The sequence below is a fragment of the Lagopus muta genome, chromosome 1, assembly GCF_023343835.1.
Source record: "Lagopus muta isolate bLagMut1 chromosome 1, bLagMut1 primary, whole genome shotgun sequence".
NCBI classification, from domain to species: domain Eukaryota; kingdom Metazoa; phylum Chordata; class Aves; order Galliformes; family Phasianidae; genus Lagopus; species Lagopus muta.
In genome coordinates this window covers 20,141,020-20,155,209 of record NC_064433.1, presented here as the reverse complement: position 1 = coordinate 20,155,209, position 14,190 = coordinate 20,141,020, and the positions used below count along the sequence as shown (strand labels likewise).

The 14,190-nt window shown below is 40.9% G+C and overlaps 1 protein-coding gene across 4 annotated transcripts in view; it reads left to right on the top strand.

Annotated features, from left to right (window-relative positions):
* The window catches only part of PLXNB2 (plexin B2), a 248,050-nt gene that overhangs the window by 172,837 nt on the left and 61,023 nt on the right, over positions 1-14,190 (top strand). For all 4 annotated transcript variants that reach the window (XM_048934711.1, XM_048934511.1, XM_048934604.1 and 1 more), the window contains exons 5-10: positions 10-1,120; positions 2,788-2,970; positions 3,861-3,983; positions 7,773-7,873; positions 10,045-10,171; positions 11,955-12,105. In XM_048934711.1, the coding sequence (XP_048790668.1) occupies positions 10-1,120; positions 2,788-2,970; positions 3,861-3,983; positions 7,773-7,873; positions 10,045-10,171; positions 11,955-12,105 (1,796 nt within the window). The remainder of the gene's footprint in view (positions 1-9; positions 1,121-2,787; positions 2,971-3,860; positions 3,984-7,772; positions 7,874-10,044; positions 10,172-11,954; positions 12,106-14,190) is intronic.

Below are 14,190 nucleotides of genomic sequence, written 5' to 3'. Positions count from 1 at the left end.
CCTTTTTAGGTATTACGTAGAGATGGCTTCATGGATCTGGACGCTAAGCATTGTGAGCTGCTTTTGCATCACCTTTTCCAGAAGTGAGGAACTGAAATTTTTTCAGAGTGCCACAGAGCTAAATCATCTAACAGTGGATAATGACACTGGCATAATCTATTTGGGAGTGGTAAATGCTCTGTATCAGCTTACAGAAAATCTGGTGGTACGGATACATGTGGAAACGGGGCCAAGAAAGGACAACAAAAAATGCACACCTCCCATTGAAGAAAATCAATGTAAAGAGGCAGTACTGACTGACAATTACAACAAATTATTGTTGCTGAACAAGGAAAATAAAACAATTGTGGTGTGTGGAAGCCTTTTTAAAGGGATTTGTGCCACCAGAGATCTAGAAAACATTACCAAAGTTACGCATTATGTGGAAACCAGTGGAGAGAAGTCCTTTGTAGCAAGCAACGATGAGAATGTGTCGACGGTGGGGCTGATCACTTCCTTGGACAATGATCAGGTGCTGTTTGTTGGGAAAGGGAATGGGCCAAATGATAATGGAATAATAATCAGCACTCGGCAGCTCCACGAGAAGGACGGGAAAGACATTTTTGAAATGTATTCGGACTCGGCGGCTGTAAAGTCAGCCTATCATTCTTCAAGCACACAGCAATTTGTGACAGTCTTTGAGGATAAAAATTACGTTTATTTCATTTTTAACCAGCAAGAGAAGCAGCCTGTCAATAACCGCACACTAATTGCACGTCTTTGCAAAGATGATGCCCATTATTATTCCTACTTTGAAATGGACTTGGGTTGCAAAGATGAGGATGGTTCCTACGACCACTGTCATTCTGCTTACGTCACCACCCCAGGAAAAGAGCTGGCCAAGAGCATGGCTCAGCAAAGACAAACTACAGATTCTGCCTCGGATGACAAAGTGCTTGTTGCACTCTTCAGCAAAGTAAACAAAGATAATGGCTCCTTAAAATCTGCCATGTGTGTGTTTTCGTTGAGGCACATCAATGAAAAAATGGAGAAAAACCGGGATGATTGCTACACAAATAAGAATACCAGCATGTTTTACAAACTCTTTGCAGTAGAAAACCCATGTGGACCACATGGACAGGTAATGTCAGTTATCAATATTAGAATCCGTGATAGGAATAGTGGAAAATATTCAACTGCATGCATTTTATGTAGCTTTGAGATAAACTATAGTGAGATTAGATGCTGGAGAACTTTATATTCACTCAGTGGATTCACTACAAAATTGAATGTGGTTGGGAATGTTGTGAAACAGATCAAGCAAGAAGCAACAAGATATTTATAATTTACCATATTTTGAAACAGCGTTGATGTCTTCTAAAAGATGAATATTATCTGGTTTCATGAATGCATTTCTTTTAAGGAGTTCTTTCTAGTGCGGAAATTACTGAGTCAGAAACAGTGATTTGTTATGCCCATGTTCAGCTTCCAGATGATTACTACAGACAATTCTGTTCACAGCCAACATATCTGTAATGTTTTTAAGTGGTATTACTGATCTCGAAGGTGATACCTGGAGTTTGGTGTTGTTTCTCACTTGGATTTGAATTTTCAGATAATTTGAAATATGCATGTTTCTAGTATTCAGGTGGCTTTCATATATTTCTCTGGCTCAAAATAGATCCTCAGCATGAGGGTGACCTTGCATGTCTTTTCATGGCTTTTCATTGCCTTGGATACTGGAGGACATTGACATCCTTCAAGATACTGATTCTAAATTTATGGCTCTGGCTTTATGATGCAGTTTTCAGCTTCTCTGTTAGACGTTTGCTTTTGTCCATGCCTCTCAACCTATTCCCACCCTCACTTGTGCATGCCATTTGTTACTGCAGCCAACTGTAAACTGGGATGAGGGACTGAATCACCTTAAAAATAAGTCAGCAAACGTGAAGAAAGATGTCTTAATTCCCCAACGCAAATAAGTTACACACTTGCATAAGCAGTTGCTTTTTGAGCACAGCTTGAAAACTGGTGTGCTGCAGCCCAGGGGTAGGAGGGATCACCTGAAGGGATGAGGCATGGAAATACCAGCTCATTACTGGTGTTGACCCAGAATCCTTCATCTCATGAGATCACAGCCATGTAGGAGATCTCTAACACTGAATAGAAGCCGAAACGCTTTTTGCTTCCAAACCCCAGTTTTTCTCACTGCAGTACCCTGCATCTGAAGTGAGCACCAGATTACACAAATTGTGATTATGAGAATTGGAGTGGCCTGGGTTTCCAGCAAAAGAGAGATGTGGATTTCCAATCAGAGAGCAGAGTAGCAGGAAAGACAAGGTGTGGATTAACCTTTTTTCTGCAGTTTCAGATTAAAGCGTATTGAAAGTGTTGAATGTTCACAAGGCAATTGCCAGTGGGCTGCTTTTCTATGGAGTGCAGCAAATTGAAAACTAAAACAGCTTAAAAAACAGTCCTCAAAACAAAATTGGTAAACCTGATCTATATGACAAGCTAATTAAATGAACTGGCTAGCTTTTAATCTGTGCTTCTGCAGTGAAACAAAGAAAGACCATTTCCTCTCTATGTCTCCTGGAAAGCAATAGCACTGAAGCAGTTTGCAGTTCGCAGACTGCTTTCTGATTGTGGCTCGTTGGCTTGTAACATGGCCAGGGAACCCATTTCTCTTTTTCTGCTCTCCTATGTCTGAAGGGTATCATATTGTGGTAGCAGGGTTACACTTCATTCTTAGGTGGGAATTAGTGATCTGAATGTTTAACATCGCTCTGTATTGCTATTCCTTATTAGAATGCAAGCAAAAATTTCCCCTGTGGCTCTGAACACTTACCGTACCTCTTGGGAAGTAAAAATGGTGTTATAGAGAAGCCAGTATTACAAAAAGAAGGGATGAATCTCACGGCTGTTACTGTGACTGTGGAGAATGGGCACACCGTGGCCTTTCTGGGGACTTCAGATGGAAAAATTCTTAAGGTAACAAATCTGACTTCAAAGCTTGGAGCGTGTTGAATAGGTTGCAAACTGTTCTGATAACGTTTCTGTTCTGATAACTGTTTCTGATACTCTGAAAGTGAACATGATTTAGAGGATCACATAGCAGGAGCAGATTCTCTTGGCACTCAATGTCTTTACTTTCAAAGAAAAATAAAGACAGGTTACTTCTTGTGTACCTCAGCTTTCCAGTATGTAGGTAGAATTAGCATTGCCTGGATGATACTTCTCCTAAAGGTTTAGATACCTGCATGGAGCCTTATAAAAATATCCCTAGGTAATCTAGCATCTGCTCTGGCCTTATAGCTATTCAAGCTCCTACTCGTTTAAGAGCACATTTTCATTTTGTAATCATTGTGGCCATTCAGTGACCAGAATACAGAAAACAATTTAAAGCTAAAGCAGGAGCTTTGACTGTGGGAACATGTGGTTCAAGGGTTTGTGTGTCCATACTGTTAAACTATGGAGACTGTCACACCGTGTGTGTTATTTTGCTGAAGACAAGTGATGGCCATGTGTCACTATTTTGTTTGAAGTGTGAAGCTGATACAACTGCTTATTGTAAGGGAGGTCAGCAAATTTGAACACCTTTAAGAGCTGTGGCTCCAAGTTGAAAATTTGAGTTTTACAACACTGAAATAAATTAGTATATAGGGAAAAAAAAAAATCAATGGAAATACTAGCTATTGTGAGCTGTGAGCAATTTCTTTTCCATAATTTTTCTGCTGTGCTTGCTGCCTTTGATGCTAAATACTTCAGATTGAAATGTTTTCACCAATATGAATTTGTGAACTTGAGCAAACATAGCATTTTCATTCATGATAATTGAAAAAACAGCAACCTTTACCACCCTTCTTTCTTTCATGGAACAGGTGTTCCTGTCATCCACTGTAACTGAATACAGTTCTCTGACTATTGAACTAAATAAACCCATAAAGAATGATCTGGTCCTTGACAAAACCCAAGAATATCTATATGTGATGACCACAGACAAGGTAATGTATCCCTCTCTTTTTAAGCATCAGGTCCAGTTTAACTTCCTCTGTGACTTTACCTGAGATTTGAACATTTCTCTGTCATTCCTGGAACCCACCCTAGTCACTGGGGCTGCTCCTGCACTGCATTTGTGTGTGCACCTTCACAGGCAGAAGGACAGCAGGATATTACAAATAAATGAAAATGCTGCTGGGATTATGGGGTGGATGAAAACAGTGTGAATTATGTACCTCCTTCTACCAGCTTCAGCCCCCCTGTGCTTTTTGCTCCCTCAAGCAGAGGTGATGGGCTTAATCACTTGACTGTCACTTGGAGAACGGTTACATCCTTACTACTCAGAGTGAGATCAGGAAGTGAGTTCACCTCTGAAGCTCTGTAATGGGGTCTGGGCAAAGGATGAAGCTGTGATGTTTGGCACTAGAACGCCACAGGGTCAGGCAGCCACTCATCGGGGAGAACACTTGAGCTGCCTACCTATGCCACCTATTTAGGGAACCGGCTTTAGAAGGGGGGTTGGCCTCACTGATCTCTTGAAGTACCTTCCAACTCCCGCCATTCTGAGATTCTGTGAATACTTCAGGATTTGGGATGCTAGTAGCTGACACAGCAGTGTTTTCATATATTTAAAGTGGCCAAGAGCTTTCACGGGTCTTGCTGTTAGAAGGTAAGAAGCAATGGAGAGACCTAGAGCTTTGGGAAACGTCCTTGTATTAGCTTCTGCCTAGAGCTGTACTGCTGCAAGAGGAATAGTCGGACTGCTACAGAAGTAACAGGCGGTCTCTTCTTGGTTCACCTTCTCTGAGCTGGAACAGTGAAGATTTTTGAAGAGCAAACAAAAGCAAGAAGGAAAGGAGAAGGTGGGAGGGATGCCACTTATAGCTGCAACCTGCTCACGGCACTTCCCTATGTGGTCACTCACACTCATGGTCCAGCAGCTCTCCGGGATGGGAGAAATGACAGACTGCCACCACAGCAGCACTGATGGGGACACTCAGTGGGATGTGGGAAATGGCCCAGCAGCAGTAACACAGGGAGAATTCTGATGGCTGTGGAAGGAGAGTACTGGGGAAATGGTGGGGGAAGTATATTCCTGCAGGTTAGTACCATTTTTTTTAGTAGTTGGTACTTCAGATTTGGAACAGAACTTCAAACTTCAACAGAATCTACATGAGGCTGCACAGCCTGGCACCCCATGGGACACCAGCAGATTGCTTCAGCCCTGATGTCCCCACCAGGCTGAGCAGCGTGAGCACTGGGGCAACCTGCAGCAAGGCAGGTTTTCTGGTGATAGTCAGCTTGAAATAGAATTTAGGAAGGCTGCTAATAGTTCCATATCTACAAAATGTTTAAATTTAGAGTGCAGAAAATCTCTCCTAAAGAAGCTATTTCAGTTTAATCTTTTCTTAGTAGCTCTCATAGACACATCAGTTTCTAAATAATGGGAATAATAATTTTCTTTTACAAAACCTGTTCAGCTTAAATGTGAATAACTAAACTTGGGAGCTCTGTCATGGCATTACATTACTGTCATCTCCAGGAGTTAATTATAATGAGCAGTCCCACCCACTTTGAAAGCCAGACAGAGGAGAATGGAGGCCTTCAGAGCTGGAAGAAATGAAGTGACAGAAGTGAGGGGGGAAGAATAAATGCTGAAACATGCTCTGCTGTTTTCAGAACAGCTGCAAGTTGTGGGAAAAGATGTACCAGAACCCTGCCCTGGGGGTTAAAATGGTTTTCAGTTATTTAAAAGGAGGTAAACAATGAAGTGCACAATCGCTGCGCTGCTGTGCATGCTGAACGCTGACCTGCCTGGCAGATGCAGCACTTGCCACCCAAGTGATGTGATGGGTGATAACGTGAAGCAGCCTTTAAAAATAAATTAGATGATGACAAAATATAGGGAAGAGTGATACGGAGCTTAAGATTGCAGAGAGAATCCACCTTTTGCTTTCCTGTTTCATTTCTTCTCTCGCTCCCCCCTTCCCCCTTTCCCCCCATCTTCTTTTACCAAGCAGTGGATGGCTCAGAGCAGATGCTTTCAAAAGTCAGTTCTTCCTTCTTATCCTTCTCCCAGAGCTGGGCAGGGGTCAGGAAGGCCCATTGAAGCAAGAAAGGACTGCACCACTCCTGCCATACTCAGTGTAGGCCATTAAAAGTAAACAGAAGTGGGAGGATCTTGGATTCCTTCTGATACGTCTCATTATCAGCAGTAAAACTGAAGCCTGTGGCAGTCACCATTCTCACCACTTTCTGTGCTTGTTATGGCTTTTACCTCTCTCTGGTTAAAAATGCCAATGAGAAAAACACTAAAATCTCTAAAATCAGTTTCTCTGTGTTTTGGGGGTTGGACACGATGATCTCTGGAGGTCCCTTCCAACCCCTACAATTCTGTGATTCTGTGATTCTGTAGCTGTCTGTAAGCCGAGCTGCTATTTTTTCTGTAAAAATCTTTTGGTTTATGTAAAACTTGTAGGGACGGCCAATCTCTGGAGCTTGTTTCTGCTTGCTAGAATTATGAAACAGACACTTTGTCATAAAAAAGCCATTCACTGCATATTAAATTATTCACGAGAGGGGAGCTGGTTAGAGAAGCGGTGTGCCAGTAACTCAGCTCTGGGTAGGAAGCAGCCTGTGGAAGTAAAAGAAAGTACTGAAGAGATAAGCCTATGTAGTCATAAATGCATGAACACTACCAAATGTTGATGTTTTCCTTAACTGAGTCACCTAATCCCAGAACTGTAGGGGCTGGAAGAGACCTCTGGTGATCATCAAGTCCAACCACCCTGCCTGAATCAGGTTGAACTCTTCTAAGGTGAAATGAGGCCAGATTCGGACTTGCAAAGTAGCTTTGTACCTGCCAGTGGGTTTAAATGAGAGGATTAGGTTAAGAAAAAAAAAAAAAAAAAAGCTTACATCCCTCTTCATAGGTAAAACACGGTCCTTAACAGTCTGGGAGGAGTATGTCCCTTCCCCTCTTGCACAATTCAGCAGCATAGTTAAAAGTGCTGATTATGTGCCAGCTCATTTTTCTGGGCATTAAAGAAAGACCAAATTGTTTATTCTCACCCTCAAAGAAAATCAAAACCAGAAGCCACGTATTTACGGGGAGTCTGAGAACTGACGGTGCTGCTTCCTGCCACAGTTATTTCCATTCTCTGTTGTAAACTTACTGCATGGCAGCAGAGTTAAGCTTTGAGAAGTGCGGCGCTGCAAGCACCAGGGCCCTCTGAGGATTTCAGACTTCCTGCAGTGCCTTCTGGCTGAAAGTGCCACGTGTGGTTACATTTCCAAAGGATTTCAATCTCGTGCTAACAACAGGAGGAGGCTATTGTACGTACAACTGATCTAGCTAGTGCTATGTTAACCTGCAGGAAGAATCTGTCCTGCAGTAGCTGTTTCTTGGGTTGGAAAAGATGTTCTCACATTTCTGTTCTGCAGCATCTGCTGAAATGCACATGTCCAGAAGTAGCTTAACCTAACTGCAGGAACTGAACGGCTTTTTAAGATTTTCTCATGATTCTTGATTATGGCAATGAATTCTGCTAGTTTGGAGAGAGACAAGAGAACACTGGAGTGAAGAAGAGCAGGAAAATATGTGAATTTGAGCTTTAAGTCATGACCAGGGGGTAAACCAAGTTCCATTTTAAAAAGCCAAATTGCACCTGAACATAGTTATAAGGGGTCTTCTGCAGTGGGCGGCGGCGTTGTGCAATCCCATCCGTAAGCTTTTCAGTCTCCTTGTGCCTTCCTCAGACACGTGAAGGTTTGTCTTGCTGTTGGCTCCCCAGGTGCATCGCCTTCCCGTACAGCAGTGCCACAAGTACTCAGACTGTGAGAAGTGCATGCAGGCCCAGGACCCGTACTGCGGCTGGTGTGTGCGGGAGGGCAGGTGAGTCCCTCAGGGGTCCTGCAGATGTGGGCAGTGAAGGTGCTGGAGGAGGCCTCAAGATGTGGCACGTGCCTTCTGTTATTGCTTTGTGTAGTGATTCCGATTCTTTGTACTCAGACTCTCAGTACTGACAGGGATTGAATTTTATCACACTGACATTGGTATCAATCTTCCATGTACACAAATAAGTCCCCATTGACTTCTGCAGATTTCATTAGTTTGGGAAAATATATACACTTCTGCTGGTACTGAAAATCAGTATACATCTTGCAACTGCAAGTTTTATGGCTCTCTGAACCATGCAGTCAGAGGTTCTCCCAAAAGTTAAGAGTGCTCCCTATTTAAAATCCTGAAAATATAGCATTTATTTTAAGTAGAGATGCAAAACATAATAAAAGAGCGTAAAGGAAGAAATTGCTAATGTCTGAACATAAAGTATATAGATAAAAGGCTGTTTGTAGGTAAATGTTAGCTATGGAGACATTTAGCTACACCGGGCTCTCACCTCATTGCATGAGAGCAGAAGTTGGCCTTTGGCTGACTTCTCTGCAGAGGTTATCTGAATTAATATTCAAACGTATGCAAACTAGAACAATTCTGGATGTCTCTTCTTTACATTGCACATTGATTGGAGTGGTGAGAAGCAAGTGCAGTCCTACAGCTCTCTTTTTGACTACTAAGTTAATTAACCCCTTGGCATGAGCAGTTGGGAATTCATGGTTCTAAGTACTCGCTGTTGGAACAAAGGGGCTATTTAATTATAGCATGCAGATGAATTTCAGGCTTCCAGCTTCCTGCCTGAAAATGTGAACCTTCACATTAAGTTACCTAACAGGCTGTTGTGCAGCATAATGTGAAGCACTGCAGAGAAACTTATGTGTTTGTACACATTTATGCAATATTCTGTACTGACTCTTCAAGACCAGGCTTCAGCTTCAGTGGATGAAACCTGGGGATTTGGAACATGCAACTCAAACTCCTCCTGGCTACTCAGAGTTGAAGGCCGTGTCATATATCATACAGGAGGCAATTTCTCCTAGATTTCCCTTCAGGTTTCTGATACAACCACTGACCTCAATAACTTGAAGTATTAATGATCTCTGAGAACAAGCAAACGTGAATTTTTGCATTTGGTAGTATTTCTCCCAGTAGAAATAGAAGCACATGATTTCTAATGTTTTTCTCACCTGCACCAAGTTCTGTCTCATCTTCACATGCAGCGCTTAATTGTGTGTTTAGGGACGTGTTATATGCATGTAGACTTTGTATGTAAATGATATCCTTAGGGTAGTGCTGGCAGAACTGTTCAGCAACAGTACTATACTAAGGCCCCTGATGAGTTAATAGACTTTTGTTACAACACCCAGAGATATTACAGAGTTTTCTCACAAGCGCTGCACAGGATGAAAAGAATATGCATGAAACTGGCCCCCAGCACACGCTCTAACAAGCTTTTGTAGCCACATATGCAAACTCTGTCCTGCAGCACCTCTGCTTTACATCCTTCCTGTAGGGGAGCTAAGAAAATCTCTCAGGATTTTCTGTGAGGCTGCACAGCCACTGATGTCTTCCTGCGATGGTAAGGGTGCCCTCGCAGACAGAGATCTTAAACTGTGGCAGGAGTTAATGAAGCCCTTCACCGAGAAAGCTGCATTTCTCTTGTGCTGAGATTCCACAGGAGTTCTCGTGTGCCCCAGGCAGCACTGCTCTATCATTTCTGCCCTCATGAGTCAGGTATCTTATTGCTGCCAACACATGGGTGTCATCCTTGACCTAGAGAAAGATTGTGCCCACTCCTCCAGGAGTTTGGTGTGTGTTAAAATGAAGATTAATCAGCCTACTTTCAGGAAATGGGGCAATGGCTCCATTCTCTTTTTGATGCTGTGTTAAGTATTATTAGGTGTCCATATGTTTGAGTGGAGTAATCCTACACATTATGCAACGTATGTTCTCTCCCTGCTTGCTTTCTGTATTTCAAATATGGTCAGTACTTACTCCATCACTTATTCATTTAATAGTTCTCTGATAGCAACATGAATAGTCAATATTAAAGCAAATTTCCAGTCATCTTGTACTGCAGTTTCAGTCTCTGGTCCCTGAATTGTTGCTTAGTTCAGAGAAAGCAGAGTCCAAATATTGCTTTACTTCTTGTTTTGTTCCTATTTTGTCAGGTGTACAAAGAGGGCAGACTGTGAAATGGCTGATAAGGAGAACGACTGGCTCTGGAGTCCAAGTGGTACATGTATGACTATCATCAGTGCAGACCCTCAAAACATGAGTCGTAGAGCTCCTGCTAAGGTAGGACAAGAAAATCCTTTCCCTGCACATTCTTAAAGCACACTGATGTGAATACAAAGCAAATTAATGTCTGTTTTTCTTTAGGCATGGTGATAGCAAGAAATATAAAGTTTTTGAGGTATCTCAACCTTTCAGACTTCTCACAGTGCTCTTTTCTTGCCTTTTCTTCTTGCAGGATGTAGTTAATGTTTCCTTCTAAGAAATGCTCCTTTTAACCTTCTCTGTAAACCACAGTGATGCATTATTATGGATGACAAAGCACTTAGAGCTATCTGAATATTACGAAAGTGTTGCACAATATTGTATAGCCTATAAAAGATAATTGATAGGGGAGATTTCATGTTGCCCTTGCATCCTCTTTCAGCTTACTTGAGCATAAACTTGAGTAAGTAGTGAAGGCATAAGCTGCTTCTTTAAAATCTGGCAGTGGATTTGTCTACACAGCAAAATTTGTCTACATACATGGAGAAGTTAAATTCAGCATGCAAAACTACTACGTGGTGACAAAATGAAGCATTTGGAGAGTGACCAGTATGTCATAGCTTGCTTTGATTTCAAGTGCAGCATGCTGGTACAGACTGAGGATGTACTGGTTGTGCTCAGCAAGTAAAATTGGGTTAATTTTGAGTGAAGTTACTAAATGGTTTTTGATCCCTCTTGATCAGAAAGAAAGAGACTTCACTTTGGGTTAGTTTAATTTCATTCCTAAATGATGTAAGCAGCATTGTCTTAAGGTTGTCTCTGCATTGAGAAAAAATGTTATTAGAATGTACATAGCCTAGTTAAATCCACACCTTCTCTTATTTCAGACCTTGTCAACTTGTGTTGACAAGACTTTAGTGCCTCATATGAGAGTATGAGGCCAAAATATCTAATCAACAAAAACAAATCCAACTTCAAATGAGCGTCTACATACAACCTGTAATATTGCCACTGTTATCTTCTCCTCTTAGTTACTTTTACTCACCAAAAAATATTGCAGCTTATAACATAGTGGACCAGTTTCCGTGAGAAAGGAACCATCCTCATTTCTACTGGAAACACAAAATGTAAAAAGCCTAAACTGTGGAATTAACATACCTGAAACACTGAATCAAGGGCATCATCTAAAATCTGATTTCATTTTCTTTTTCCTGCCTTGCTAAGTTTTCCCACTCTATTTTGCCTTTAGTTTCTGACATGCATACTGTGTTGATGATTTCTTTAGGAAGATTAAGATCTCACCACCACTCTCAGAAATCCTTTTTAAGTAGCAGTGATAAATGTCAGGATTTGGGTGTTGTTTTTTTGGTTTTATTTTTGCATGTACATTGAATCTTGAGAAAGCCACTTTTATCTGCTCAGCCCTTTCAAACTCCAGCTTTTCCAGCCCATTCAGCCTTGGTTTATTTGCTGGCTAATAACACCTAAAGTTAATGTAATTTTCATTAAGTTCAAGACTTACTTAAGTCTTAAACTACTCTGTTTACTGAACTGGATGCTGAGTACAAGAACAAAAGGCTGGGCTGGGCTTGTATCTAGAGACATTTTTGTTTTGATCTAGTGCACTGACAAGGAAGGAGTTTTCTGTACCATTTTTATTCAGCATAGACCCAGCTGGAAAAGTGGCAGAAAAATAAAAGAAAACAAATAAAAATTGAAAAGGGGAACCACGTTGTGCAGTACCAGCCAAAATATCACCCTTGGCTGGAAAAGAAAGCAGCTGAAAATTCTGTGGCCATAAGCCTTGCTGAGCTTGCTTACTTTCTTTCGAATATTTTACCTGTTGAAAATTTGTTTGCAGGTGAAACTGACAGTAAGTCCATTGCCAACTTTGAGCACTAGTGACAAACTTTGGTGTACCTTTGGTGAAACAAGCCATCGTGCTCAATTAAATGAAGGAGTTATAATCTGTGACCCACCTGATATGATTCCTCCAACTCCGAAAGGTCAAGGTAAAGAAATATTGCTACCTGCCATGCATAAGAAAGGAAAGTACATAAACCACTGCTTCTAATGTGATCCTTTTTTATGAACTGAATGCACGTTTTTTTTCCCTTGGCTCAAGTAGTCTATTGTTGATCTTTGCCCATTCAAACATTAATTTAAAAAAGAGAAAGTTTTACTCAAAATCTTTCCATCGCTGTTTTTTTCAAGCTGTGCCGTTCCCACCAAAATATTCAGCAAAATTGATCTAACTGATACTGCCCACAGAAGCTGCATCATGCCATTACACCTCCCCAAAACAGTCCCTGAAGTCACCAATTCAGTGATATTTCTACCAGGAGCATAGGGATTCTGTGTCCCAAACAAGCAAAATTCAGCTATTCTAATCTTACTCTGATCAAACTGAGATATGAGGCTGGAAGAGCAGCACAGTATGAAGATGTGTTGTTTTAGTTTTATACTCGACTGTACTCGACTATATTTCAGTAACTAGTCTTCTGATCCATGTCAGAAGGTTGTCCTTTCCATCATAAAGCCTTCTGCCCCTTCCACTGTGTGCCCTCCATCTTCTGCAGTAGTGGAAGACCAGTGGAAAAATACATGATTGTATTCTTAAGGGCTGTACCACCGTTCTGAACCACTGACATACACTTATGGTCTTTCGCCAAACAAAATTCTTGTGCTATTTCCTCAATAGTGCTTTATTTGAGCCTTATGTTCGTACATCCTGATATATAAACACAGAATAAAACTGGCAACACAGCCTTCATTGTTAATTGATCAAATTTAAACAACTAAAAAAGTGTTCTTCCACATTGTATAGAGGTACCCCTTAGGATTACCTTCTCATATGTATCAGAATTTCCCAAGAGTGTGGTACTTGGAAGTACATTTTAACACAAGCTTAAATTATCTTCAAAGCTGGTCAAAATCCAGTTTTAATTGCACAAAATGTAATGATGTTAAAATCTCTCAAGTTTTAAAATAGCTGGGGTATGTCAAGGTATCAGATTATGCGAAGTGTTAAAGCAGCACTACTTTATTTAGGGCCAATTCACATTCCCTAAATATTTTGAAAAGTAGGACATAAAGAGACTGAGTTGATAAATATGACAGCTTGACATCTTCCAGCATAAAATGTAAGACTAGAAGCCTGTCTGGAATGGCATGAGAGTAACCAAGTTGCTTAGAAATAATACACTTTCCTGAGTTTTTCCCACAGTGACCAATCTGAAAGGATATTCAAAAATAATATCAAGATGTTCAGAAGCTTGGCAGACACTTTGCAGAAGGCAGGCAGTTATTAACATAGGCAGCATGTGACAGAAAGTCCCGAGCCTTCCACTTACTGTTTAGAAGCCCTATTGAGTTTGGAATGGCCCTGATTACTGTAGCAGTATCCCATTTCCAAGGAAATGGGATATTTCTAGAAAGGAATGATGCTTTATTGCAGCCCTGTTGTTAGAAAATGCTCTGGCATTTCTACCAGTCTGAAATATTAAATGGGATCCAGTGCAGGCAAATGTGACTTCCAATAAAGCTGCTCATGGTCTTTCAAGAACCTCTTCAAGGAAAGCAGTTTGAAACTGCCCAATTGCTTGTGAAATAGCTTGTCACAAGGGCTTAATGATTTCTGCAAAAGGCATTTTAAGCAACTTCACCATAGAAAACACCAGTTTCTAAAGATAAATTTTACTCCCTTAGTTCAGTAATGATCCAGATGAGAAGTACATTTGTGTGGAAATCCTGTACAGCAAACTGAGATCACAAGTGCCTATGGTAGCTTTGTGTTGAGGGCACTGTTGGGCATTAACCACAAAGACCACTTGTTTTAATTCACACGACAATGGCAGTTTTAATCCACAAATGAAACAAGTAATTTTACATGAAGACATATTCGTATTTAAGATAACGTTTGATTTTATATGACTGTTCTCATGCCAGTTTTCATCTGTGTTCAATTACCCTTTTATTCATTTTTTCTTATTATTTCAGACTCTAAAATTCTAGCATGGTGATAGCAACACTGAGAAACACTTCCATAAAGTAAAGCTGTTCTGTAATTTTACTTCTTCCATTTATCCTATCCTCTG